Source organism: Malaclemys terrapin, chromosome 15 (genome assembly GCF_027887155.1).
Source record: "Malaclemys terrapin pileata isolate rMalTer1 chromosome 15, rMalTer1.hap1, whole genome shotgun sequence".
In the NCBI taxonomy this organism is placed as follows: Eukaryota; Metazoa; Chordata; order Testudines; family Emydidae; genus Malaclemys; species Malaclemys terrapin.
In genome coordinates this window covers 31,335,306-31,363,182 of record NC_071519.1, presented here as the reverse complement: position 1 = coordinate 31,363,182, position 27,877 = coordinate 31,335,306, and the positions used below count along the sequence as shown (strand labels likewise).

Genomic DNA, 27,877 nt, shown 5'->3' with positions numbered 1-27,877 from the left:
CCTGCGTGCTGCACTCTGGGAGTTGTAGTCCCACCCGGGGCTCCTCACACACGTGCCTGGGAATAGGCGTCCCGCAGTACGGGGCGGGCGGACTCGCTTTCCCGTGGTGCCGCGCGGTGGCGGGCCGCTGAGGAGGGGTTGGCCGGGCGCTGGGTGCCCAGGGTTGCCCAGTCCCCCTCGGGCCGGGGGATGAGGGGGCGCTGGGGGAGGGGCGGGGGGCAGTACGTTCAGGCGGGTGAGAAAGGCTGTCGGGGGGGCGGAGAAGGGGGGCGGGGGGTGAGTGGGGGGGGCACTGGCGTGGGGGGCCCCGGGCGCTGGGGGGCGGGGAACGCAGGGCCGGTGCAGGAGGCGCTGGGGGGTCCCGCTCGTGTGTGCAGCGTGTCAGCGATGGGGGGGTCCGTGCTGCTCCCCCCGGCCTGTGAGACGTTCCCTTGGCGCTACTTGCTCGGTCCCGCTACCCGCGAAATCAGTCGGCCCGTCTCAACCGTCTCGGGCTGCGATGGGGGCGGGAGGCTTTGGCCCCGTGGCCACGGCCTTGGGGTGTCTCTCTGTGGGAGTTTAGGGTTGCCAACCCTCCAGGATTGGCCTGGAGTCTCCCACAATCGGCATCAATCTCTTGGTGACTACTGAAAGCAACCCGGGAGGTTTTAATAGGCTGTTTTAAGAACATGACGTGACGTCATGTTGGGGAAAAATATCTCCCGGAATAGCTTCAGTCCGAGTTGGCAACCCTATGGGCCTCAGAAACAACTCTGACATTATCATCAAAGGGGCTGACAAAGGAGGTGCTGTAGTCATAATGAACAGGTCAGATTATGAACAGGAGGCTGCCAGGCAACTCTCCAAGACCACATTCTACAGGCCACTATCCTCTGATCCCACTGAGGAATACCAAAAGAAACTACACCATCTGCTCAAGAAACTCCCAGCTACAGTACGGGAACAAATCTACATGGACACACCCGCAGAACCCCGACCAGGGGTATTCTATCTGCTACCCAAGATCCATAAACCCGGAAACCCTGGACGCCCCATCATCTCAGGCATTGGCACTCTGACAGCAGGATTATCTGGCTATTTGGACTCTCTCCTCAGACCCTATGCTACCAGCACTCCCAGCTATCTTCGAGACACCACCGACTTCCTAAGGAAACTACAATGCATTGATGTTCTTCCTGAAAACACCATCCTGGCCACCATGGATGTAGAAGCGCTTTATACCAATATTCCACATGAGGATGGACTACAAGCTGTCAGGAACAGTATCCCTGATGAGGCCACAGCAAGCCTGGTGGCTGAGCTTTGTGACTTTGTCCTCACCCACAACCACTTCAGATTTGGGGACAACTTATACCTTCAAGTCAGTGGCACTGCTATGGGTACTCGCATGGCCCCACAGTATGCCAACATTTTTATGGCTGACTTAGAACAACGCTTCCTCAGCTCTCGTCCCCTAATGCCCCTCCTCTACTTGCGCTATATTGATGACATCTTCATCATATGGACCCACGGAAAGGAGGCCCTTGAAGAATTCCACCTGGACTTCAACAATTTCCACCCCACCATCAACTTCAGCCTGGACCAGTCCACACAAGAGATCCACTTCCTGGACACTACAGTACAAATAATTGATGGTCACATAACCACCACCCTATACCGGAAACCTACTGACCGCTATACGTACTTACATGCCTCCAGCTTCCATCCAAGACACATCACACGATCCATTGTCTACAGCCAAGCCCTAAGATACAACCGAATTTGCTCCAACCCCTCAGACAGAGACAAACACCTACAAGATCTTTATCATGCATTCGTAAAACTACAATACCCACCTGGGGAAGTGAGGAAACAGATTGACAGAGCAAGACGGGTACCCAGAAATCACTTACTGCAGGACAGGCCCAACAAGGACAATAACAGAACACCACTGGCCATCACATACAGCCCCCAGCTAAAACCTCTCCAGCGCATTATCCACGATCTACAACCTATCCTGGAAAATGATCCCTCACTCTCACAGACCTTGGGAGGCGGGCCGGTCCTCGCTTACAGACAACCCCCCAACCTGAAGCAAATACTCACCAGCAACTACACACCACACCACAGAAACACCAACCCAGGAACCTATCCCTGTAGCAAACCTCGTTGCCTACTCTGTCCCCATATCTACTCTGGCAACAGCATCAGAGGACCCAACCACATCAGCCACACCATCAGGGGCTCATTCACCTGCACATCCTCCAATGTCATATATGCCATCATGTGCCAGCAATGCCCCTCTGCCATGTACATTGGCCAAACGGGACAGTCCCTCCGCAAAAGAATAAATGGACACAAATCGGACATCAGGAATGGTAACATACATAAGCCAGTAAGTGAACACTTCAATCTCCCTGGTCATTCTATTACAGATTTAAAAGTCACTATCATTGAACAAAAAAACTTCAGAAACAGACTTCAAAGAGAAACAGCAGAACTAAAATTCATTTGCAAATTCAACACCATTAATCTGGGCTTGAATAGGGACTGGGAGTGGCTGGCTCACTACAGAAGCAGCTTTTCCTCTCCTGGAATTGACACCTCCTCATCTATTATTGGGAGTGGACTACATCCACCCTGATTGAATTGGCCCTGTCAACACTGGTTCTCCACTTGTGAAGTAACTCCCTGCTCTCCATGTGTCTGTATATAATGCCTGCATCTGTAACTTTCACTCTATGCATCCGAAGAAGTGAGGTTTTTACTCACGAAAGCTTATGCCCAAATAAATCTGTTAGTCTTTAAGGTGCCACCAGACTCCTTGTTGTTTCTATGGGTGTTTGTTTTTCTGATCCCGAGTCCATCCCGTCTACCTAGGGCGAAGTCTGCAACACGATTAACAAGAAGTACAACGAGTTCCTCCCCAGCATGCAGAGCGCTGAGGACTTGGTGTCACAAGTGGACAGTCTGTCCAGCAACATCGACCAACTGAAATCCAGGATGGAAAATGAGGTGACGCAGCAGCGGTTTCACTTTATCTGTATCTAGCAGCTTTCATCCTGCATCATCCCAAAGCAGTGCAACTCCACTGATGTGCAGCCATGAGCATGCTGGCCAGGAAGGCAGGGGAGGAGGATCTTGGCTAAGGATTCCAGGATGAATCGCCGCCTCTTATAAAGAGTGCCCTTGACTGAAACATACCGATGTATGATGTATCAGACCTGGGATCGAAATAAAGGGCGGGCTGTAGCTTATTCAGTCATTATGTAGCTGAATGGTTTTCCGTGGTGCTCATCACAGTAGTTTCGGAGCCCCTCAAGTATATTAATGCATTTATCTTCTAAGCCTCACCGCATTGAGATAGGGAGGAATCATTCTTATTTTGCTGATGGGGAAACTGTGGCACAAAGAAGTGGAATGACCTTGGCTAAGTATCCGAGGGGTAGCCGTCTTAGTCTGGATCTGTAAAAAGCCACAAAGAGTCCTATGGCACAGGAGATTCTGTGCAGAGCTTGGAATTGAGCCCAGATTTTCTGCATATTGATTGCAAGACTGTCCTTCCCGTGGCCTCCTTATATTTTTTGTGTGTGTCGTCCTTTCTATCCCCCTGGACTAATTCTGCCTTGCCACTCTGGCTTTGAAAGGTAAGTTAGAAAGGCTCTAATGCAGGTGGGATATAAATCTGGATTTTTTCTTCGCAATGGAGAGTGATCAACTCAAAAATCATACGATGTGAAAATAACTTTTACATCTGATACTAGTTATGCTATGTTAAAAGTGAAAGAATCTTTATGTTTCTCAGAGTATACAATAACAATCAGTGACATCAGTTACACTTGTCTGTAGTCAATTTCAGCTTTGGGTTCCTAGTGCTGCAGTATTTAAGGTACAAACAGTGCAAGAGATTGTTTGTTTGTTTGTTTCTTTATTTAACAGTTTGGGGATCTTTTTTTTAAAAAGGGGAACACATCTATTGATTTTGCATGCCTATGGAAGCTTTTAAAATGTATAGTTAAACTGTACTTTTGGCTGAGTTCAAATTGACATTTATCTCATTTAAAAGTAGAGAACTGTTAAAGGCACTCTGGAATTTCATTCAAAGACAGAAACTGAATATATACACATTTCTGTCACCTGCACTAGGTAAATACACTTAGGAAATAAAACCTTTTTTCCTTCTAATTTGTTTCAGTTATAATAACCGTAGGTGTTGTTTGTAACTTTGGGAGGTAGGTACGTTTCAGGCAGCACGCTGGTGTTGTCATGTCGGTGTTACTTTTGAAATAGAAATGGCTCTCCTAGCCTTCGGTTACTGTAAATGAACTGCTGAAGGCTTGATGTCTGTGCTGCTGTTCTAGGTCCGGCAAGATCTGAACGTGGCCATTGCGGAATTTACTGAACTGAAGCAGCAGCTGGAGCGAGACTCGTTGGTTCTGAGTGTGCTGAAACAGCTGCAAGAGGTGAGGAAGGAGGCTGGGAAAATGGCTTCAGATGGCAAAGTGTTTCTGTACTTTGTTCCACAGACCTCTTCCTGGGTCTCCATAGTGAATAAATAATCATGACTCTTCTATCTCTATTCAGATCATGTTTTTAAAAAGAGCTCTGTAATCTTAGAGCTGAAACTTGTTTGTGTGTGATTACCGAATCATAGAAATGTAGGACTGGAAGAGACCTCAGTAGGTCATCTCATCCAGTTCCCTGCACTGAGGCAGGGCCAAGTATTATCTAGACCATCCCAGATAGGTGTTTGTCCAATCTGTTCTTAAAAACACTCCAATGACAGAGATTCCACAATCTTCCTAGGATGAAAACAGCTCATTTCTCTGATTTGAATGCAAATATTTCTATTGATCTCCGGTTACACAGAGCTTCAGAGATGACCATCGACCTCCATTTCCATTCTTTACCCAAAAAACCCCCAAACCAACCTTCTGTAACAGGATTTTATTCTTGCTTCCAAATTAGCAACAGTATTCACCCTTGTGATCTGAGAGAATCTCCCGTCCCAGAGCAGGGAACTGATTCAGCTTTTTGTCTGTTCTTTAAACAGAGCCACTAGGAGCAAAGCAAGGGACAGACTGAAGGAGCAGAGCCATCCCCAGGGTGACATGCCAGGCAAAGAAGAGTCCAGGACAAATGTATCCCCACTACGGAGCTCTGTCCCAGTTAATATGTAGTGACAGTGGCTCGGCATGAGTTGAAAAGACGGAGGGAGCCGTCAAACCTGCCTGTTGCCAAGACCTCTAAGGAGGCATCTCCAGCAGCCCAGGTGTGTTCTCTGGTGTAGCGTGAGGGGCAGCCTCGCTGCTTTTGCCTGTTGCAGCTGATCCATATTAAACAACTAGTGTTTGGGCAAAGGCTGCTACAGTCCTCCTGCTCTCGTGCAATGGATTAGCCCCATGCTTGGGCTGTGCGTAAGGGGCGTTCAAATCTCCCCTCGGCTTGCGTTAAGAAGGACGTTGGATGGTTGTCAAATGGAATCTTCCTGCGCGTCCCCTGAGCTATGGGGGGTTTCATCTCCCTTGCCGGTGGAAGTTGTTCCACTTTAATTAAGTGCTGTTTAGGCCAGCACTTTATTCAGAGTCTCTCGGTAGCCCAGTGGTTAGGCTATGGGCTTAGCCTGTGAGAAATGGGGGTTCAAGTCTGCTGTGGTCCCTGTGCCTTCCACTTTGGGGAATAGGGATGGGCTTGCTCTCCTCTTGCTGGTTGAAGCTCTTCCACTTTAGTTAAATGTGCTCTGGGCCAGCCTCACAGCAACCCTCACTCTCTTGTCCAGTGGTTAGGATACTCGCCTGGGTTGTGGGAGATCCTGGTTCAAATCCCCCAGCTGCTTGTTCGGCAGGGATTTGCACAGGGATTTCCTGCCTCCTAGGCGACCGTCCTTTAGGGTGGGCCATCCTTGTCCGAACCCCCTCTCTTTCTCAAGAGGCCATTGTCTTCTTGGGCCGGAGAGGGGATTCGGACAGGGATCGCTCACCAGTGACTCTCCCCAGGAGGTGGCGGCCCCCAGTTCACACCCCTCAAAAGAGCAGGGGAGTGCCCTGGGGTCTGCCACAACCTGGGCGTGTATCCTGATCATGGTGGACAAGAGAGAGAGGGGGTTTTACTGCTCAGCAGCAAAGCCCCTTTAATTAAAAGAGCAAGAGGCCCTGTGACAGGCCTCTTGCTGAGCTAGGAGGGGCCTCCTCTCACACCCCAGAGGGGCCCTCCTGTCCCCCCAAGCGGGGAGTTGAACCAGGGTCACTCACAATCCAAGCGAGTACCCTAACCCCCGTACCATAGAGGGACATGAAAACTTACCTTGCTCCGGTTAATATATAGTCAAAGTGGAAGGCTTGAGCGGTAAGAAATTGAGACACCCATGCTGTGTCAGGGAAGGGATTTGAACCAGCACCTCTTTGGTTCTTAGAGGAGTAGCCAGACCACAGGACTACAGTGGGAATCATGCAGAGGGCCTGGCCCAATTCTCATGTAATACTTACTGAATGGGTCCTACCTTCACAGAAAAGACTGAGCGAGACTCCTCAGCCCACTACCTCCTAGCCAGGCACTTAGGCCATTCGGTTGAGAGGGAGGCAATCAACCTGCAAATCCCTTCTCAGGGAGCATAAAGGGGATTTGAACCGGCATCTGCCCTTTTCTAAAGGCAGGCAGCCAAACCACTGTACCACAGACGGATTCACAATGTAAGAGGGGCCCAGTGACTATTTAATTACCTAATGACATTGGCCCACCTTCAATAGGAAACACTGAGGGAGCCAGCCCATGGGAATACCTCCTAGCCCAGCACTTAGAGCATTCACTTGCCAGGTGAGAGAGCAAGGTTCAAATCCCGTTTCAACCAGCATAAAGGGGATTTGAACCCCAGTATTCCACTTGCTGGGCACACAGCCCAACCACTAGACCACTCTAGGCTGCTCGTTTGGGTTTTGGCCCAATGAATATGTAATGAAAGTGCAGCGGCTTCAACAGAAAAGAGCAAGGGAGCCCCCGGGGCAGAATACTGCCTGGCCCAGCACTTAAGAGCATTCACTTGCCAGGTAAGAGATCAAGGTTCAAATCCCATCTCAGCCAGCATAAAGGGGATTTGAACCCTAAACTCCCACAAGCTGACCACAGCCCCAAACCACTAGGCCACACGGGGCTAGTTGCTAGACTTGCTTCCCAATGAATATGTAATGAAAGTGGAACAACTGCAGCAGAAAAATTAGACGCCGTCACCACCAGATCCCAACTAGCACCCCTCTTAGTCCAGCAGCTGCATGTTCATTCACCTTGGAGGCAGGACATGAATGTTCAAGTCCCTTCTCAGCAAGCTGAGGAAGGAGTTGAACCTGCCTCATCCACATGCTGGGTAAGTACCCAAGCCACTGGACTACAGAGGGATTCGTAGTCACGCCTCTGCCCAACTGCTCTTTGATGAAAGTGGAACAGCCTCCAGCGCTCTAGCTGTATAACCAGGACACATACCTGGGCTGCTGCAGCAGGTCGCTCTTCCCGCACACCCCTTTCGGGGGGTGGCAGAAAGGCTGATTTAAACCAGCAGCTCTCACAGCCCGCAGGAGGAGCCCAACCACTGGAGTAGAGGGAGCCTAGCCTTTCACCTCACCACACCCCAGTGCTATTTAAATAAAGTAGAACAGCTTCAACAGGCACCATTGAGCAGCCCGGGACCCAGTGATTGGAGCACTGCCCGAGCGGTAGGTGAGGCCTCTTCAAAGCCCTTCTCAGCAGGCAAGGGGGAAATTAAGACCGTAAGAATGGCCAGACTGGGTCCGAGCCAATGAGCTGTCTCGCCCAGTCGCCTCTCTTCCCACAGTGGCAGATGTGTCAAAGGCAATGAACAGAAGAGGGCAATTAGCCAGTGAGCTATGCCACACCCACTGTCTGGCAGTCCTGAGGTCTCGGGATGCCTGGTGCACTGGGCTGCGTCCCTGACTGTCTTGGCTAATAGCTGTTGGTGGAGCTATTCTCCACAAACTCGCTCATTCTTTTTGACCCCACTTACAGTTTGGCATTCACCACATCAACTGGCAACGAGCTCCACAGGCTGACCGCGCGTTGCCTTTGGTTTGGTTTAATGTTTGGTATTCATGTCCTTGGGTCACCCCGACTCGTGTGCTACGTGCAGGGGTAAATAACACGTCCTTAGTCACTTCACACCTTTTATAGAGCTCTGTCATCGCCCGCTTCGGCATGACTCATCCAAGCTGAAATGAGACCAGGGCCCCCTCCCACAATCAAAGGTGAGGCCCCTAACCACTAGGCTGAAGGTTACATGATAGGCCTCAGCCTCCTTCCCACTCTCTCGTCAGCTGTTTGGTGGGGCATTCGCAGGTACCGAACAAGTGCAAAAGAAACGGTTTAGTCCCCTGAGGGGTTCCTGGCCGTGGCTGGCAAGCAGCGTTGGGTACCGGGGTGGGGTAGACGCTGGTTCAATTTCCTTTTCCCTGCCCGATGAGATGGGATTTAAATAGGGCTCTGCATTGTTGCAAGTGTGAGCCCCAGCCAGGGCCGTAAGGGCTAGTCGGAGGTGGGTTGCCCTTTGTAGCAGCTTGAGGCTGCTCAGTGGTGCCTGTTCTACTTTATTTAAATAGCACTGGGGTGTGGTGAGGTGAAAGGCTAGGCTCCCTCTACTCCAGTGGTTGGGCTCCTCCTGCGGGCTGTGAGAGCTGCTGGTTTAAATCAGCCTTTCTGCCACCCCCCGAAAGGGGTGTGCGGGAAGAGCGACCTGCTGCAGCAGCCCAGGTATGTGTCCTGGTTATACAGCTAGAGCGCTGGAGGCTGTTCCACTTTCATCAAAGAGCAGTTGGGCAGAGGCGTGACTACGAATCCCTCTGTAGTCCAGTGGCTTGGGTACTTACCCAGCATGTGGATGAGGCAGGTTCAACTCCTTCCTCAGCTTGCTGAGAAGGGACTTGAACATTCATGTCCTGCCTCCAAGGTGAATGAACATGCAGCTGCTGGACTAAGAGGGGTGCTAGTTGGGATCTGGTGGTGACGGCGTCTAATTTTTCTGCTGCAGTTGTTCCACTTTCATTACATATTCATTGGGAAGCAAGTCTAGCAACTAGCCCCGTGTGGCCTAGTGGTTTGGGGCTGTGGTCAGCTTGTGGGAGTTTAGGGTTCAAATCCCCTTTATGCTGGCTGAGATGGGATTTGAACCTTGATCTCTTACCTGGCAAGTGAATGCTCTTAAGTGCTGGGCCAGGCAGTATTCTGCCCCGGGGGCTCCCTTGCTCTTTTCTGTTGAAGCCGCTGCACTTTCATTACATATTCATTGGGCCAAAACCCAAACGAGCAGCCTAGAGTGGTCTAGTGGTTGGGCTGTGTGCCCAGCAAGTGGAATACTGGGGTTCAAATCCCCTTTATGCTGGTTGAAACGGGATTTGAACCTTGCTCTCTCACCTGGCAAGTGAATGCTCTAAGTGCTGGGCTAGGAGGTATTCCCATGGGCTGGCTCCCTCAGTGTTTCCTATTGAAGGTGGGCCAATGTCATTAGGTAATTAAATAGTCACTGGGCCCCTCTTACATTGTGAATCCGTCTGTGGTACAGTGGTTTGGCTGCCTGCCTTTAGAAAAGGGCAGATGCCGGTTCAAATCCCCTTTATGCTCCCTGAGAAGGGATTTGCAGGTTGATTGCCTCCCTCTCAACCGAATGGCCTAAGTGCCTGGCTAGGAGGTAGTGGGCTGAGGAGTCTCGCTCAGTCTTTTCTGTGAAGGTAGGACCCATTCAGTAAGTATTACATGAGAATTGGGCCAGGCCCTCTGCATGATTCCCACTGTAGTCCTGTGGTCTGGCTACTCCTCTAAGAACCAAAGAGGTGCTGGTTCAAATCCCTTCCCTGACACAGCATGGGTGTCTCAATTTCTTACCGCTCAAGCCTTCCACTTTGACTATATATTAACCGGAGCAAGGTAAGTTTTCATGTCCCTCTATGGTACGGGGGTTAGGGTACTCGCTTGGATTGTGAGTGACCCTGGTTCAACTCCCCGCTCGGGGGGACAGGAGGGCCTCTGGGGTGTGAGAGGAGACCCCCTCCTAGCTCAGCAAGAGGCCTGTCACAGGGCCTCTTGCTCTTTTAATTAAAGGGGCTTTGCTGCTGAGCAGTAAAACCCCCTCTCTCTCTTGTCCACCATGATCAGGATACACGCCCAGGTTGTGGCAGACCCCAGGGCACTCCCCTGCTCTTTTGAGGGGTGTGAACTGGGGGCCGCCACCTCCTGGGGAGAGTCACTGGTGAGCGATCCCTGTCCGAATCCCCTCTCCGGCCCAAGAAGACAATGGCCTCTTGAGAAAGAGAGGGGGTTCGGACAAGGATGGCCCACCCTAAAGGACGGTCGCCTAGGAGGCAGGAAATCCCTGTGCAAATCCCTGCCGAACAAGCAGCTGGGGGATTTGAACCAGGATCTCCCACAACCCAGGCGAGTATCCTAACCACTGGACAAGAGAGTGAGGGTTGCTGTGAGGCTGGCCCAGAGCACATTTAACTAAAGTGGAAGAGCTTCAACCAGCAAGAGGAGAGCAAGCCCATCCCTATTCCCCAAAGTGGAAGGCACAGGGACCACAGCAGACTTGAACCCCCATTTCTCACAGGCTAAGCCCATAGCCTAACCACTGGGCTACCGAGAGACTCTGAATAAAGTGCTGGCCTAAACAGCACTTAATTAAAGTGGAACAACTTCCACCGGCAAGGGAGATGAAACCCCCCATAGCTCAGGGGACGCGCAGGAAGATTCCATTTGACAACCATCCAACGTCCTTCTTAACGCAAGCCGAGGGGAGATTTGAACGCCCCTTACGCACAGCCCAAGCATGGGGCTAATCCATTGCACGAGAGCAGGAGGACTGTAGCAGCCTTTGCCCAAACACTAGTTGTTTAATATGGATCAGCTGCAACAGGCAAAAGCAGCGAGGCTGCCCCTCACGCTACACCAGAGAACACACCTGGGCTGCTGGAGATGCCTCCTTAGAGGTCTTGGCAACAGGCAGGTTTGACGGCTCCCTCCGTCTTTTCAACTCATGCCGAGCCACTGTCACTACATATTAACTGGGACAGAGCTCCGTAGTGGGGATACATTTGTCCTGGACTCTTCTTTGCCTGGCATGTCACCCTGGGGATGGCTCTGCTCCTTCAGTCTGTCCCTTGCTTTGCTCCTAGTGGCTCTGTTTAAAGAACAGACAAAAAGCTGAATCAGTTCCCTGCTCTGGGACGGGAGATTCTCTCAGATCACAAGGGTGAATACTGTTGCTAATTTGGAAGCAAGAATAAAATCCTGTTACAGAAGGTTGGTTTGGGGGTTTTTTGGGTAAAGAATGGAAATGGAGGTCGATGGTCATCTCTGAAGCTCTGTGTAACCGGAGATCAATAGAAATATTTGCATTCAAATCAGAGAAATGAGCTGTTTTCATCCTAGGAAGATTGTGGAATCTCTGTCATTGGAGTGTTTTTAAGAACAGATTGGACAAACACCTATCTGGGATGGTCTAGATAATACTTGGCCCTGCCTCAGTGCAGGGAACTGGATGAGATGACCTACTGAGGTCTCTTCCAGTCCTACATTTCTATGATTCGGTAATCACACACAAACAAGTTTCAGCTCTAAGATTACAGAGCTCTTTTTAAAAACATGATCTGAATAGAGATAGAAGAGTCATGATTATTTATTCACTATGGAGACCCAGGAAGAGGTCTGTGGAACAAAGTACAGAAACACTTTGCCATCTGAAGCCATTTTCCCAGCCTCCTTCCTCACCTCTTGCAGCTGTTTCAGCACACTCAGAACCAACGAGTCTCGCTCCAGCTGCTGCTTCAGTTCAGTAAATTCCGCAATGGCCACGTTCAGATCTTGCCGGACCTAGAACAGCAGCACAGACATCAAGCCTTCAGCAGTTCATTTACAGTAACCGAAGGCTAGGAGAGCCATTTCTATTTCAAAAGTAACACCGACATGACAACACCAGCGTGCTGCCTGAAACGTACCTACCTCCCAAAGTTACAAACAACACCTACGGTTATTATAACTGAAACAAATTAGAAGGAAAAAAGGTTTTATTTCCTAAGTGTATTTACCTAGTGCAGGTGACAGAAATGTGTATATATTCAGTTTCTGTCTTTGAATGAAATTCCAGAGTGCCTTTAACAGTTCTCTACTTTTAAATGAGATAAATGTCAATTTGAACTCAGCCAAAAGTACAGTTTAACTATACATTTTAAAAGCTTCCATAGGCATGCAAAATCAATAGATGTGTTCCCCTTTTTAAAAAAAAGATCCCCAAACTGTTAAATAAAGAAACAAACAAACAAACAATCTCTTGCACTGTTTGTACCTTAAATACTGCAGCACTAGGAACCCAAAGCTGAAATTGACTACAGACAAGTGTAACTGATGTCACTGATTGTTATTGTATACTCTGAGAAACATAAAGATTCTTTCACTTTTAACATAGCATAACTAGTATCAGATGTAAAAGTTATTTTCACATCGTATGATTTTTGAGTTGATCACTCTCCATTGCGAAGAAAAAATCCAGATTTATATCCCACCTGCATTAGAGCCTTTCTAACTTACCTTTCAAAGCCAGAGTGGCAAGGCAGAATTAGTCCAGGGGGATAGAAAGGACGACACACACAAAAAATATAAGGAGGCCACGGGAAGGACAGTCTTGCAATCAATATGCAGAAAATCTGGGCTCAATTCCAAGCTCTGCACAGAATCTCCTGTGCCATAGGACTCTTTGTGGCTTTTTACAGATCCAGACTAAGACGGCTACCCCTCGGATACTTAGCCAAGGTCATTCCACTTCTTTGTGCCACAGTTTCCCCATCAGCAAAATAAGAATGATTCCTCCCTATCTCAATGCGGTGAGGCTTAGAAGATAAATGCATTAATATACTTGAGGGGCTCCGAAACTACTGTGATGAGCACCACGGAAAACCATTCAGCTACATAATGACTGAATAAGCTACAGCCCGCCCTTTATTTCGATCCCAGGTCTGATACATCATACATCGGTATGTTTCAGTCAAGGGCACTCTTTATAAGAGGCTGCGATTCATCCTGGAATCCTTAGCCAAGATCCTCCTCCCCTGCCTTCCTGGCCAGCATGCTCATGGCTGCACATCAGTGGAGTTGCACTGCTTTGGGATGATGCAGGATGAAAGCTGCTAGATACAGATAAAGTGAAACCGCTGCTGCGTCACCTCATTTTCCATCCTGGATTTCAGTTGGTCGATGTTGCTGGACAGACTGTCCACTTGTGACACCAAGTCCTCAGCGCTCTGCATGCTGGGGAGGAACTCGTTGTACTTCTTGTTAATCGTGTTGCAGACTTCGCCCTACGTAGACGGGATGGACTCGGGATCAGAAAAACAAACACCCATAGGGTTGCCAACTCGGACTGAAGCTATTCCGGGAGATATTTTTCCCCAACATGAGGTCACGTCATGTTCTTAAAACAGCCTATTAAAACCTCCCGGGTTGCTTTCAATAGTCACCAAGAGATTGATGCCGATTGTGGGAGACTCCAGGCCAATCCTGGAGGGTTGGCAACCCTAAACTCCCACAGAGAGACACCCCAAGGCGGTGGCCACGGGGCCAAAGCCTCCCGCCCCCATCGCAGCCCGACACGGTTGAGACGGGCCGACTGATTTCGCGGGTAGCGGGACCGAGCAAGTAGCGCCAAGGGAACGTCTCACAGGCCGGGGGGAGCAGCACGGACCCCCCCCATCGCTGACACGCTGCACACACGAGCGGGACCCCCCAGCGCCTCCTGCACCGGCCCTGCGTTCCCCGCCCCCCAGCGCCCGGGGCCCCCCACGCCAGTGCCCCCCCCACTCACCCCCCGCCCCCCTTCTCCGCCCCCCCGACAGCCTTTCTCACCCGCCTGAACGTACTGCCCCCCGCCCCTCCCCCAGCGCCCCCTCATCCCCCGGCCCGAGGGGGACGGGGCAACCCTGGGCACCCAGCGCCCGGCCAACCCCTCCTCAGCGGCCCGCCACCGCGCGGCACCACGGGAAAGTGAGTCCGCCCGCCCCGTACTGCGGGACGCCTATTCCCAGGCACGTGTGTGAGGAGCCCCGGGTGGGACTACAACTCCCAGAGTGCAGCACGCAGGGCGGGCCTACGAGCTGCGGCGTGGGACAGATCTATTTCGAACGTCTTGCTGTTTCCCCGCCATTCCATTGGTCCGCAGCCGCCGAGCGCGTGAACGAGCTCCCCGTCTGATTGGTCCGCTGCCGCGGGGCGGGGAATATAAACCGGGACCCCCAGACCTGCTGCCTCTCGGCCGGGGGGAGCCGGGGCTGCCGCTGGGCCGCGCAGCGAAGGCGGTAAGTGGGGCGGGCGGGCGGGCGGGGGAGGGGCCCGGGCTGGAGCCGCCCAGAGGCTGCGGGGCGGACGGGGGGGCTCGGGAGAAGGCGCCGGCCCTGGGCTGCCCGGGGGACGCTAGGCGGGCGGGAGGGAGCGGGGGGGGGTGTCTCGGGCTGGGGCAGGGCCGCCCAGAGGATTCAGGGGGCCTGGGCAAAGCGGGGGAGCTGCGGCGCTTGTACTCGCCCGGCGGCGGCCCGGGTCTTCGGCCGCACTGAAGGGCCCCCGCTGCCGAAATGCCGCCGGAGACCCGGACCGCCGCCGAGCCAAGGCTCACGGGGCCCGGGGCAAATTGCCCCACTTGCTCCCCTTTGGGCGGCCCTGCGTGGGGCTCGGGCGATGGGCTGGTGCCGGAGCGGGGATGGGGGGGGGCTCTCCGGCAGGGGGGTTGGGCCGCTAGCGGAGGGGGGGACTCTCGGGCAGGGGTCAAAGGCCCCTTTGGCGGCTTCTGGAAAGCGGTCTGTGACGGGGGAGCGCTTGGCACCTGCTCCAGAGGCTGCCCAGCCAGGTCTACTCCTGCTTTGCACCCGAGACACCCACTCACCTGTCTTCTCTGCAGGAGGGGGCAGTGACCTGAATGTTTGTTTCCTTCCCTCTTGCCTGGAGGGGATTGGCTCTCCGGGGGGATCTCCATGGGAAATGTATCTGACTTACTGTGGGACCTTCCAGTATGCTAATCAGATGTACTGATATTTGGGGCTTTTTCTTACATAGGCTCCTATTATCCCCCACCCTATCCTGATTTTTTGCACTTCCTCTTGTCCCCCTACCTGTCAGACAAACTTAACTTTCTTGTACATTTCTGAAGAACAAGGGGAATAAATGATTTTCAAGGGTCTGTTTTTTCCAGTAAAAGCATCTACTTTTAATCACAAGTCTTGAATTGTGTTTTTGGGAAGATGTGGGATGGGGGGAAGAGGTGAAACTTGTAGCAAAACTTCCAACCAGCTATAAGGTGGTGGTTCTCCCCTTGCTTAGGAGGTTAAATTGGTGCTAGATTTAAAATCCCTCCCAGCTGGCTTGGTTAACCTCCCTGAGAACACTATCCCCCTGGTTCTCCAGCAAGAGTTAGGGAAAGCCATCTTCTGAGACATCAAACTCAAGAGCAAATAGTCTGACTGTAGCTTGCAAGTTGCAATTAGCTTGTTGCAGCCCCTATTAATACACTGATTTAATTAATCCCTCAGAATGCTCTTGCTATATTCATTTGTACAAAGCCATTGATGATGCTGTGAACATATAAAAACTAAAGGTTTTCCATCTTGTACTGTTTAAAGATGAATCTAGAGTAAACAAAACAATGAATTCAGACCACTGGGGCATGTTTGGGGTAATGATTGCTAATTTGGCTCCTGAACCACTGAGATTTGCTGCTCTAGAGCTAAGCCTTTGAGGCTATTTGTATATCCTAAAAGTGAAGGATGCAGGATTCTCCTCTGGTAACCTGTACATGCTGGTTGACTTCAGGCTCTCACTGGGAGAGCAGAAAACTGAGCCCTGGGCTAATAGGACCTCAGAGAAGGTGTGGGGGAGATGTGCCAGAGCAGTAGAGCTTGAGGGACTTGTCTAGTAGTAGATGATGGTTGGGCATAGGCCTGCTACCCTGCAAGGCCATCAGGCAGATAGATGGCTGCTGGCTCCAGTAACTGGACCACACCTCTAAGTATGAGGCTGAAGAAATTGGAAGCCTCAGGGTTGAACTACTGCTGTGTGGTAGTAGAAATCAGATCATCTGGAGCGCCCTCTACTGAAGTGATCTCCTAGGATAATCACTAGCTGTTCTCTCTCCCACCTGCTCTGGTGTTCCTGATGTAGCTAAAATTAAGTGCCTGCCCTTCAGAGCAGAAACATTGGGGTTTGTCCCTTACCATTGTGACAACACACACACCCTGTTTGGGTGCAGTATAAATGAATATGTACCCACCTTTTGGATTTCTGGGGGAGAGTTGAGTATTTTTCTTACAAGTGGTTAAGCCTGTACTATTCTCTCTCCTTTCTGCTTGCACAAAGCCACCACCATCTAAGGAAACTACACTGCTAGCCTCCAAACTGAAATGGTTGCTGCCCTATGATTATTAATACAACTGCAGAGAAAGATCCCCCAAATTGTCTCAACTAGGGTTCAGGTGGGCAAGCTGCAAGAGGCCTGTACCTCAGTAATCCAAAACTATGACTGCTTGGAACTAAGGCCCATGTGAACTGCCAGCACTGGCCTGGTCCTCTCTGCAGAACATCCTGAAAGGGAGAATAGGTCCTGCACCCTTATGGTAAAGGTAGAAATATAGCTAACATTTACCCTTCTTCAGACTCACTTCTCTCTGGGAGGTGAAGCAACACAGCATGTATGCTGTAGAAAAGCTTGCATTTGAACCTGCTGCTGTCCTCATCTGCTCCCACACACAACAGGAGCTAATCCATTAACCAGTGTGAAATAATGTGATGACCATTCCCAGTTAATTTGTTCCTTTCATCTTCTCCTTCCATAACTATAGTGGAGGTGCTTGTAGTAATAATTAGCCCTTCTCAGCCTGTGATTCTATACATAGATGCAGAAAAAGGGCTGATAAACTGCAACTCAATGTCTTTAACCTGCATTTTATCTGCTTCCCCCACACTTCTATCAGTAAATCAACCACATGCAGCTGGTGGGAGTATATTATTCAGGTGGAGTGGGAGCTGAAGGGGGATTAGCTAAAAGAGAGACAGCTGACCTCTGGCTAGACTCTGCACAGATTGTAGCTGTATCACACTCTCAATTCTTTTCCTGCAGACTTCACTACAATTAAATATTTAAAACAGCTCAAAGTAAACCTGGGATCAGAGAGTGGTAAATGGGGTTCTTTTTGGCTGATTGAATAATATTTGAGCTAATCACAACAAGGAACATGTGACTGAGATAATTCCCTTCGCAATCTCTCATTTTATGAAATAGCAGCAAAGAAAACAGATTAACCCACTTTCCATGCTGTGTTATGCAACTGCAGTGAACTCTCCTGAGAACAGCTGTCAGTTTCCCTCCTCTGCATTTCTGCTTTGCAATGGATGCAGGAGAGGCAGAGTTAATCTGGACAGTTGCCCGTGACCCAGACTGAGTGTGCAGAGAGGCCGAGTATCTCAGACCAGACAAGCAGTAGCAGGCAAGCCCAGCTGCTTTGCCTTCCCACACTGCTTGGAGGGGGAAGTCACCAGTCTTAATGCTGCCATCAGCTGTCTTTCTCATGCGCTTTGGGCATGTAAGATTTTATCAGCAGGTATCTTTGTCTCCCCTGAACTTTCATTAAAGAACTGGTAGGAGATAATCTCCCAACCCTGTATTCTAGCAGTAGGATCACCCCCAGCTGAAGAACAGTCTACAGCCCTACCTGCAAAGCAATAGACAAAGTTGGGCAGCTGATGGCCTTCCCTGTTGGCTTTATACATTTGGCCTGAACAGCCAGATTGTTATTAAACAAGATGAAAAATATAACCTCATTCCCACGGATAATATAAGATCAAGGACCTGGAGATGGAAGGGGCAATGCAGATGAATTTTCTCCTTTTTAATTCACTGGAGGGGGAAAATCCTGTTGCTATTAATAGATGGAGGGAAAGGCTAGAAGATGCTTCCCATGGATCTTTGAGTTTGGGAGTTGGGGTTGTGCACAGAGTTGATCACCAGCAAATTCACAATGCTGGTGAAAGGTGTCAGATTGTAGTGCAGGAGCCTTACAGGTTCTGGTTATTCCTAGAATGCTGCACCATGCACAGCAGCTACAGAAGCGCTTCTCCCCCCCACAAAGCCCTGAGGCCATGCCCCGTCCGTGCCCCAGCCTGTTCACCCCTAAGCATGGGAGTGAGGGATCACAGGCCAGATCCTCCAAGCTCTTTACACACCTAACTCCTGTTAATTTCAGTGGGAGTTAGGTGCCTAATATTTTCGAGCACCTGGGCTCAGATCTGAAACAATATCCAACTGGTAAAAGGCTCCGGTTCCCATTCTCAGCCCCCTGCACAGGCAGTGGCCCTGTAGACTGGGCAGGAACCCGCCCGCATATGCAAACACATACATGCCCAGTGCTTATACACACTCACAAACGCTGCTCTCTAGGGGTTTCTGAGATTTTAATCACCCGCTGAATTTTGTTTTTCCGTGACCTTATTACAAAAGACTTTGCAAAAATAATTCCACTTAGCTGCAGCTCGACCTGGAGACGCGGGATGTGTTGAGAGGTTAGGGACAGCGGTCAGAGGATGCAGAGAAGGAGGGGGGAGGGATACACCGTACAGAGAGAGAGTTCCATATGGCACTGTCAGTAGGAGAAACTTCCACGGGAGTGCCCGAGCTGCGTCTGGGGGAAGCACCAGCTCCGGGTACCTACAGTCCATGAAGGACGTGGCATGGTGGCAGGAGAATGTATGAAACCAAAAGGGCTGCACAAACCCTAAAGTGCCTGATGTGGACATAATGGGAACCAGAGACTGTGGAGAGGGGTTCCCTGTCCCCCTCCAAGCGGCACTCCCTGGGGTGTCTGAAGGTGGGATTGTTAATTTGTGTCATGTGACCCACACCTACACAGTGGGGCTCTGTCACTCTCTCCTAGACATGTGCCGTCTGCTACAGCCCTTGAGCTAGCAGAGCTGAAGAGAAAAAGCATGCTCGCTGCAGCTTGGTACACTGACACAGTGGGGCGGCTGCCCTCTCTGCGTAAAGGAACATTAACTTAAACCATGGGGGTGGCTGCACTTCTACATTCTAGTGACCCGCTGTTCCCCAGGGGGAAGGGGGCCTGTGCATTAGCTCCAAGCACACCCCTGCCATGCCCCCATCCCCACCTCTGACACAACCCCCCCTGGTTCGACAAAGGGTCAGATCAAACCCCGTCATGCCCCCGCCCTGACACCCACAGCCTCTCACTACTTCTGCACAGGGCACCAGCACACCCCCAACGTGCCCCTGCTCTAACCCAAGACCCTCCCACCTCACCCTTCATACGCCCCTGCCATGCCCTCTCCGGTAAGGGGCTAGAGGGGGGACCCCTCTTCATTTAGATGGGGAGCCACGTTTCCCACCCTTTTCCCCATTTTCATGTATGTGATAGACACCGTGTGGGATCCAGCCCACAGTAAGCAGCATCACACTGCTCCTCAGTGGGGGAAGGACTCGATCCCCCACGGCCTATTAACAACAGGGGCTATTTTCTCCCTGCTCTCACCTGGCAGGCATCTACTTTCCCGTCTAGGTAGCTGGCACACAGCATCCTGGGGGTGAGCTCACCAGAGTACATGCAGGAGCTGTTGCATTTCTTGGTGCTGATTAAGGGAACAATAGCTTCCTTCAGCATCTCAGCAACAGGAACTGGATGTGAGGAAAACAAACAAGAGAGACAGTTTAACCTGCAGCCCTGGTGGCTAGATGCTGGGGTTTGCACTCAAGGCACAGCGGGACATGGGAGTATTACAGACACACTATCTCCAGGGCTCTGGGTGATGGGATGAGGAGAGGGGTCCTTGGAATAGCAGTGGGGATTGGGGGGATCAGCAGAGCTGTGGGTGTGTAAGGGGCCCCAGCCTGCAATAGCAGTAGGGGATGCGGGTTGGGACTGAGGACTGCAGTAGGTTTGCAGATCAGAATTCAATACTCTCCTCTAGACTCAAACATCCCCTCGGTGAGATGCAGCCTTCGCCCGTTTTCTTTTAAAAGGGAGCTACGAGAGAGCTCGCCGTGCCTCCTGGAGCTGCTCACCGTGTTCAGGTCTGGTGTAGCCCCAGCCAGAGATCCAGCAGTCGGTGCCATGGGGGAAATCCTGCTGGCACAGCGGTAAACACACTGCACGGATGGCATCTGGGGAGAGAGACACGTGTTAGAGCAGCGCCAGCTGGGGACGCCCCTCTCAGTGCACAGCGCAAACAAATCGAGAGCGGCTCCCAGGAGCAGCCAGCCTGGAGCGAGCAGGGGTGATCTAGTCCTGAGAAGTTCAAGCGAAACACGCTTGCAGCTCCGCTCCCTCTGTCTCCAGGGGCCGGATTCTCCAAAGAGCTCGGCTCCCACTGTGACCTTTACAGCCAGACCCCAGCTCTTTACAAAATCTGCCCACTTATTTCATTGCATCCTGGGAGACAAGGTCTTGCGAGCGTTCTAGCCCATGTGCCATCAGCAGAGGCCCCGGGACTTGCCTGGGGAATGTTTTCTCTGTGCTGCCCACAGCTGGACCAACCCCCGTACTGGCACTGCCCCTGGGATCGACACAGGCCACCGGCGTGGGAATCAGACCGTTGGTGGGTGGTTCCCTTGCGAATGGAAGCCATGGGGCTGCTCTGGGGGGATCCTCTGTCCCCTCCAAGGGGGAGATGGCTGAAGAGAAGGGTCTCACCGGAGGAGTTCAAGGGCGCTGTGAGTTTCATCAGTGCGATGTCATAGTCATGACTCCTGTCGTCATAGCAGGGGTGGTAGACCTCAGGCCGCCTGTAACTGAGCAGAGACATGGCCAACCTGTTCCTCTGGGGCTGCAGTATTGCTGGGGTGGCCAATTCTCCCCTCCCTCCCCTGTTGGGGGAACAGCCGGACTCTGCGCTAGACCCCCTGCCAAGGCCCCCGGCTCTGCCGTTCCCAGACTCACTTGTGCACGCAGTGAGCGGCCGTGACGATCCAGTCGTGCGCCACCACGGAGCCTCCGCAGACGTGTCTGGAGTTGAGGTACAGGCTGACCTGCCACGGCCAGCGTCCCAACGGGGCGTCGCTTCCGCCCACGATCCGGGCTGCCCTGGAGCGCACGCCGCACTCTGCAAAGGGGGACACACGTGAACCCGGTGCCCCCAAACACCACCTGAGAGTGGGGGAGGGATGGGCAACAAAGGGTGTCTGAGAAACCCAGCCCTCTCCAGGAGCTGAGCAGAGCTTTGCCTTGGGGCCCAAAGGAGAGAGGGAAGGTCTTTGAGCACCAAGCCTGCGGGAGCAGGAGAACAAAGAGGCAGGAATGGGAGGAAAGAAAGGGAAAGCAGGCAGCAGAGGGAAGCAGATGACAGGAGTCATTCCCCAGGCGTGCGCCTGCCTCCGGGCTGAGAGCCCCTGCTCGGCCCAAGTCCCTGGCTCACCCCCCACAGGACATCAGGGATTCAGGGTGGCCCCAGCTTTCTCCATTTCTTTTGCCACCTGTGCTGTTCCCCATGTGAAATAACAGAGAAACCCACTCTAACCCCTTCTGTGTGCTCCGAGCTAGTCCCAGGACCTCTGCCTGCCCAGCCAGTGACATAAATGGAGTCTGCTTCCCAAGCCAGCACCAATAAGCCGGAGCGGAGAGGGAGCAAGAGAGAACAGCGAGGAAGGCAGGAGTCCCATCTCTCCACCTGGGCCTTCTCTGGGCTTGCCGCTTGGCCGGCAATAGCCCTGGGCCTCAGGGGGGAGTTCCGGCCCACAGCTGCCTTCCCTGACAAGAAGGGGCTGCTGAGAGCATTAGGGTTTTAGATACTGCGGGGGGGCGGGGGCATTGATTGCACGTGCTGTTAATTACACAGTAGCTATGCCATATGGACGGGGGGGATTTGGGAGCTGATGGTCATGTTGCTGCTGACGCTGCAAACAGACCCCAGCTCTGAAATCACACGGACAAAGGGGCTGCTCCGGCGGCTTCAAAACCACCTTTTTTTTTTTTTTTTGCTACTCAGCCGGCTGGGAAGCTAAATTTTCCTCCCACCCAGACCAGTTGGTTTGCGCTGGCTTGTTACTGCAGGGTCGCTCAAGAGGGCTGGAGCTGCCTCACTGAGTAACGCTGCTGCTTGCCGACCACCGACACTGGGGCTGCTGGATGGGGGAAGAATGACACAGCCTTTGCAAAGAAACACCAGGGCTATGCTGAGGGCAGGGCGCTCTGTATCTAGCCGACCTGGGGCTTTTGCTAATTAACAGAGGGTCTATAATAGCACAAGGAATGCAAGAGACCCCAGTGCAATGTGAGGACAGGGTAAAGCACTTACCGGAGCACTTCAGAGCCACAATTCGCCCTGAAGCACAGCTGCTCCTGCACAAGAATAAAATCAGGGTTCGAAATAAAGCTCTCCCAGAACTCTGCAGCCAGGAAACACAGAGATGGCCCATCACGGGGTTCTATGGCAGCTCCCCTAGGAATGGCGACTGGCCAGATGCACCCAGGAGGCCCGGAAAGTGGATTCTGATAGGAATAATCATCGCGCCTACAGAAGGCTTTTCACCTTCCCAGCACTTTGCAAACATGAGCTGGTGCAGGGCAGAACGCTCACATGTGCAACGACCCTGGTTGTGTTGCTGCGGCCGCAAAGCAGAGTTGTTCTAAGAGGGCTAACGGGCCTGCCTGAAGGTCGGGATGTCAGCTACCCTGTTGGCATTGAGGGTATCTCTGCTCTGCAGTCAGAGGTGTGATTGCAGCATGTGTAGACATACCCCAGTGCCTAGCTCAGGAACCATTAGCCGTGAAACACAGACTGTGCAAGCCCGTCTGGGACCCAGGGTCATTATTCTGGTGGCTAGTCTGTGCTGAAGTCCGCGCTGCCAAAGCTTTGCTGCTATAGGTACTCGCACTAGCTAGATCAAAGCTAGCTCGGATATGCCCACACGTGCTGAGTGCAGTGCAGACATCCCCGCTGTGTAAGCATCAAGCTGGCTGCAGTCCTATTTTAGTGGCATGACCGAAGCACCGAACACTGTGACCCTCCCGGCAGTTGTGTCTCCTGCCAGTGCAGTCGCTGGGCTATGTGTGTTCCCATTTGGCGTCATTTAGTTGCCAGCTCAGATTTTCTCCCTCCCTCCATGTTTGCTGATCAGAGTCGATGCCAGCTGTGCAGAGCCTGGCAGTCATAGGGTTACCATATTCTGTGCCTCCAAATGGAGGACACTCCACGGCCCCCGCCCCCAGCCCCGCCCACACCCCCGCCCCAACCCCGCCCCCTCCCCAAAGTCTCCGCCCCCTCCCCTGCTTCCCGCGAACATTTAATTCGCGGGAAGCCTGAAGCAGGTAAGGGGGATGTGGGGGGGAGGAGGCGCGGCCCAGGCTGGCCCCCCGGCGGCTCCAGCCTGGGTCGGCTCGGGCCCTGGGGTGCCGGCCCCGGCCGACCACCCCCGGCCCGCCCAGCACTGCCGGCCCCCGGCGGCCCGGCGCACCCCCCAGCTCCCCGGCTCCCTGCGGGCCCGGCTCCCCGGCTGACCGGGCTCCCCGCGGGCCCGGCTCCCCGGCTGACCGGGCTCCCCGCGGGCCCGGCTCCCCGGCTGACCGGGCTCCCCGCGGGCCCGGCTCCCCGCCGGCCCGGCTGACCGGCTCCCGGCCCGGCACCGCGCCCCCGGCTCTCCCTCCGGCCCCGCGCCCGGCCCGGCACTGTGACCCTGGTTCCCGGCCCGGCACCATGCCCCCGGCCCCGCACCGCCGGCCCAGCCGAGCACCACCGAGCCCTCCCGATTTTCCCGGACATGCCCGGCTTTTGGGGATTTCCCCCCGGACGGGGATTTGAGCCCCCAAAAGCCGGACATGTCCGGGAAAATCCGGACGTATGGTAACCCTAGGCAGTCACCTCCAGAAACATGGAGACTTGTTCTCAGACAATATAGCAGTGAAGGGCCCTTCTGTTCAGTCCCCCCAATGCCAGTCCTGCTCTCCCCAGCTCCGTCACCCACCTGACCTGCCACACGTCTTCAATGCTGCTCTTCTGGTTGGGCACAATCTGAACAAACTCTTGCGTATCATTCACCTTGACATCCGTCAGGTTCACTCCTTTGTGATGGGCGAGTCTGCAGAAGCAACAGCAAATGTCATCACCTAAACAGAGAGAGAGAGATCAGAGAGCTCACCCGTGCTTCTGACATGATCACTTTCTAATGAGCACTTCCTTCCTCTCTTCTGCATAGAACCATTGTACTCTAGTTTATACATGCTAATTCTGGCCACTGCTCACAAGAGATGAAAGGGTTAAATATAATAGCCATCATCCACTGGAAGGACTAAACCTTTACCCTGCCATGTTTCATGGAATCACAGTCTTAAACAGGAGGGCTACCAACTACCGACACACAAAAGCAGGCTTCCACGCACACAACTTGAGTTCCAGTTTTGTCTCTCTCATTTACCAAGGGCAACGTCCTGTCTGGAACTGTACAGCACACAGGGACATCTAGTGGCTAAATAATAATACTGCAAATGAACATACCCCAGCCCTTACTTTACACTCTAACGCCAAAATCAGGAAATAGGTTTGCTTGCATCACTAAAGTATCTTTTCAGATGCTACCATCCCTTTGCTAGCCTTGCAATGTCGACATCGTATGAGTACAAAAGGATAAAGTAATAATACGGTGTCCTTCGCTAACACCTTCCAAATGCGGATCTCAAAACACGCTCCAAACATGAACAAGTTCATTCTCCCCTGGGAAACAGGTGAATATTATGATCCTTGTTTGAAAGATGCGGGAAATGAGGCACAGAGAATAGAGGTCACAAGGGAGTAGAGGAGGTACAATTAGAACCCAGGAGTCCTGCTTCTCATTTATGCCAGAAAACCATCCTCCTCATCTCTATGGTGATGTTCAGGGGAAATGCACAGCCACAGAACAGCAGTGGATAGGAGAACAGTGACATATCTGGGAGAGACTCTATAGACAGGGATGATATAAGGGCTTAACCCAACTTCCCGGGAAGCCGATGGAAAGATAATTCCACAGTCCATGATTCTGTAAGCTTGGGAAGCTGCTATAAAAGTCTCGTGAAATAAATCCAAGCTACAGTACATCTAGCGTGGGTCAAAAAAATGCAGATTGTTTTTTTCCCCCACAGGAAATTTTTTCATTTAAAACAATATATCAGGTGAAAAAAATTAAATTTTGCAGTGAAAATTCCAACCCCCAAATGGTTTGATTTGGGGGGTTTCCTCCCTTTTCCAGTGGCAAAATAGAAAAGGGGTGAGAAATGGGACTGGCACAAAGGGACCCCATTCTCAGCTGAACCTAGGCCCCAGTATAATGCAAATAAATGTCAGTAACTCTACGGTCCCTGGCTCCCAGTCCTGTGCTCTGATCCCATTACTTCTGCAAGATCTTCATAAAAATGGGAAATCAAAGACCTGTACCTGAGAGTGGCCGACTAGGTCTAAGCTGAGAGGAGCATCACTTACTGGAGATATCCCAGCTGCCTACAGATCAGAGTCCCCAGGGAGAGATTCCACCGCTCGTGACATGCCAGGAGCCAGCCGGGCCTGCCTTCCACCTGCACTTCCAACAAGAAGTTTTCTGTGTTTATTCTGAAAGATACTAAAACCATTTTATTAAAAACGTCTGCAAGTGTCCTTGCGACCAGCTCTTTGCAAAGGCGAAAGCTAAACACAATAAAGTCCCTGTGACTAACGAGGGACGCAGGAAAGTCATTTACACCATCGTTGGCGTCACTGCTCACAATTTGCTCACCCCCACTTTAGGGAGGGTCAAAATCAGGGGGTCAGTAAGGAGGGGTCCAACTCCCTGCTCCTCTGCTCAGAACGGAGAGCGCGCTCCCCCTCCTCTCCCTGGCTTGGGTAATCAGCACTTCCTCCCCCCATCTGAGCTCCTCCCCAACACAGAGTGACAGGAGACACCCCAGTGCAGCCACTTGTCTGCCCCAAGTACGAGTGCTGCTGCTTTGCATCCGGAGATGTCCCTGGTGCAAGCAGGGGGAGAGGCAAGGGGAAAGATGCACTGCTGCTCTCCGGCCAACCTGAGCGTGCATTGAGGTCTTCACCAGTGAGCTCTGGGTGGAGCCATTGTGCTCTCTCTCTCTCTCTCTTTCTCCAATAAAGGTAGTTGATGCTACCTTCCTATGGAGGAGGCGGTGGGGTTAGAGACCCCTGTAGCTCCCTTCTCCAGGCTGGGGTAAGGGACCAGGGAAATGTGGAACAAGGGCTTGGGCCACACAGCCTGGAGGCTCATCAGCCATTGACTGTTATGTGGAGGAAATGTCACCTTCCCTGTGCGTATAAGGTGCTGCCCCGGGGTGGGCCATAAGCAGCAGAGATCAACTTGAGACCTGTAGATCTTACGGCCTGTGCTAAATGGCCAGCTCTGCTAGCTCAAGGGCTGTAGCAGAGAGTGACCGAGAGCTCCCATGTGTGGGTGTGGGTCACATGACACAAGAATTAACAATCCCACCTTCAGACACCCCAGGGAGTGCCGCTTGGAGGGGGACAGGGAACCCCTCTCCACAGTCTCTGGTTCCCATTATGTCCACATCAGGCACTTTAGGGTTTGTGCAGCCCTTTTGGTTTCATACATTCTCCTGCCACCATGCCACGTCCTTCATGGACTGTAGGTACCCGGAGCTGGTGCTTCCCCCAGACGCAGCTCGGGCACTCCCGTGGAAGTTTCTCCTACTGACAGTGCCATATGGAACTCTCTCTCTGTACGGTGTATCCCTCCCCCCTCCTTCCCTGCGTCCTCTGACCGCTGTCCCTAACCTCTCAACACATCCCGCGTCTCCAGGTCGAGCTGCAGCTAAGTGGAATTATTTTTGCAAAGTCTTTTGTAATAAGGTCACGGAAAAACAAAAAAATTCAGCGGGTGATTAAAATCTCTGAAACCCCTAGAGAGCAGCGTTTGTGAGTGTGTATAAGCACTGGGCATGTATGTGTTTGCATATGCGGGCGGGTTCCTGCCCAGTCTACAGGGCCACTGCCTGTGCAGGGGGCTGAGAATGGGAACCGGAGCCTTTTACCAGTTGGATATTGTTTCAGATCTGAGCCCAGGTGCTCGAAAATATTAGGCACCTAACTCCCACTGAAATTAACAGGAGTTAGGTGTGTAAAGAGCTTGGAGCAGGGGTTCTCAGACTTCTGTACTGGTGACCCCTTTCACACAGCAAGCCGCTGAGTGTGACCCCCCCTTATAAAGTAAAAACACTTTTTCATATATTTAACACTATTATAAATGCTGGAGGCAAAGTGAGGTTTGGGGAGGAGGTTGACAGCTCACAACCCCCCCATGTAATAACCTCATGGCCCCTTGAGGGGTCCCAAGCCCCAGTTTGAGAACCCCTGCCTTGGAGGATCTGGCCCTTAGTCCCTCACTCCCATTCTTAGGGGTGAACAGGCTGGAGCATGGACAGGGCATACCTGCAGGGCTTTGTGGGGGGGAGGAGAAGCACTTCTGTAGCTGCTGTGCATGGTGCACCATTCCAGGAATACCAGAATCTGTTAGGCTCCAGCACTACAATCTGACACGTTTCACCAGCATTGTGAATTTGCTTGTGATCAACTCTGTGCACAACCCCAACTCAAAGATCTATGGGAAGCATCTTCTAGCCTCTCTCTCCATCTATTAATAGCAACAGGATTGCCCCCACCCCTCCAGTGAATTAAAAAGGAGCAAGTTCATCTGTATTGCCCCTTCCATCTGCCACCAGCCTCTCCAGGTCCTTGATCTTATATTACCAGTGGGAATGAGGTTACATTTTTCATCTTGTTTAATAACAATCTGGCTGTTCAGGCCAAATGTATAAAGCCAACAGGGAAGGCCATCAGCTGCCCAACTTTGTCTATTGCTTGGCAGCTAGGGCTGTAGACTGTT

At 52.2% G+C, this 27,877-nt stretch overlaps 3 protein-coding genes across 6 annotated transcripts; 1 reads left to right on the top strand and 2 right to left on the bottom strand.

Moving 5' to 3' along the window:
• Positions 1 to 2,716: 2,716 nt before the first annotated feature.
• On the top strand, positions 2,717 to 5,523 carry LOC128823302 (centromere/kinetochore protein zw10 homolog). Of its 3 annotated transcripts, XR_008441722.1 has the most exons (3): positions 2,717 to 2,994; positions 4,341 to 4,442; positions 5,033 to 5,523. XR_008441722.1 is itself a non-coding variant. In XM_054005542.1 (2 exons), exons 1-2 carry the CDS (start codon positions 2,911 to 2,913, stop codon positions 4,536 to 4,538), a joined length of 282 nt encoding a protein of 93 aa, XP_053861517.1. In that variant the 5' UTR covers positions 2,717 to 2,910; the 3' UTR covers positions 4,539 to 4,550. The 3 variants fall into 3 exon arrangements, 1 of the variants encoding a protein (XP_053861517.1); XR_008441723.1 differs by lacking the exon at positions 5,033 to 5,523 and having other exon boundaries at positions 2,717 to 3,626; positions 4,341 to 4,550; XM_054005542.1 differs by lacking the exon at positions 5,033 to 5,523 and having other exon boundaries at positions 4,341 to 4,550.
• A 5,135-nt stretch (positions 5,524 to 10,658) lies between these two features.
• Positions 10,659 to 13,724, bottom strand: LOC128823307 (centromere/kinetochore protein zw10 homolog). 2 transcript variants are annotated; one of them, XR_008441725.1, is made up of 3 exons: positions 13,188 to 13,724; positions 11,740 to 11,841; positions 10,659 to 11,149 (listed from the first exon to the last, which is right to left on the bottom strand). XR_008441725.1 is itself a non-coding variant. In XM_054005550.1 (2 exons), exons 1-2 carry the CDS (start codon positions 13,269 to 13,271, stop codon positions 11,644 to 11,646), a joined length of 282 nt encoding a protein of 93 aa, XP_053861525.1. In that variant the 5' UTR covers positions 13,272 to 13,724; the 3' UTR covers positions 11,632 to 11,643. The 2 variants fall into 2 exon arrangements, 1 of the variants encoding a protein (XP_053861525.1); XM_054005550.1 differs by lacking the exon at positions 10,659 to 11,149 and having other exon boundaries at positions 11,632 to 11,841.
• A 4,695-nt stretch (positions 13,725 to 18,419) lies between these two features.
• Positions 18,420 to 25,604, bottom strand: LOC128823387 (transmembrane protease serine 5-like). Its single transcript, XM_054005633.1, has 8 exons — positions 25,459 to 25,604; positions 23,969 to 24,082; positions 22,303 to 22,346; positions 20,949 to 21,111; positions 20,703 to 20,800; positions 20,075 to 20,173; positions 19,545 to 19,687; positions 18,420 to 18,536 (listed from the first exon to the last, which is right to left on the bottom strand). Exons 1-8 carry the CDS (start codon positions 25,602 to 25,604, stop codon positions 18,420 to 18,422), a joined length of 924 nt encoding a protein of 307 aa, XP_053861608.1.
• Between the last annotated feature and the right edge of the window lie 2,273 nt (positions 25,605 to 27,877).

Coding starts and splice junctions, on each gene's coding strand:
- LOC128823302 (XM_054005542.1), top strand. CDS start 2,911: ATGCAGAGCGCTGAGGACTTGGTGTCACAAGTGGACAGTCTGTCCAGC. Junction 2,995..4,340: donor AATCCAGGATGGAAAATGAG/GTGACGCAGCAG, acceptor CTGCTGTTCTAG/GTCCGGCAAGATCTGAACGT.
- LOC128823307 (XM_054005550.1), bottom strand. CDS start 13,271: ATGCAGAGCGCTGAGGACTTGGTGTCACAAGTGGACAGTCTGTCCAGC. Junction 11,842..13,187: donor AATCCAGGATGGAAAATGAG/GTGACGCAGCAG, acceptor CTGCTGTTCTAG/GTCCGGCAAGATCTGAACGT.
- LOC128823387 (XM_054005633.1), bottom strand. CDS start 25,604: ATGGTTTTAGTATCTTTCAGAATAAACACAGAAAACTTCTTGTTGGAA. Junction 24,083..25,458: donor AGGCAGCTGGGATATCTCCA/GTAAGTGATGCT, acceptor TTGCTTCTGCAG/ACTCGCCCATCACAAAGGAG. Junction 20,174..20,702: donor AGCGCCCTTGAACTCCTCCG/GTGAGACCCTTC, acceptor CTCTCTCCCCAG/ATGCCATCCGTGCAGTGTGT.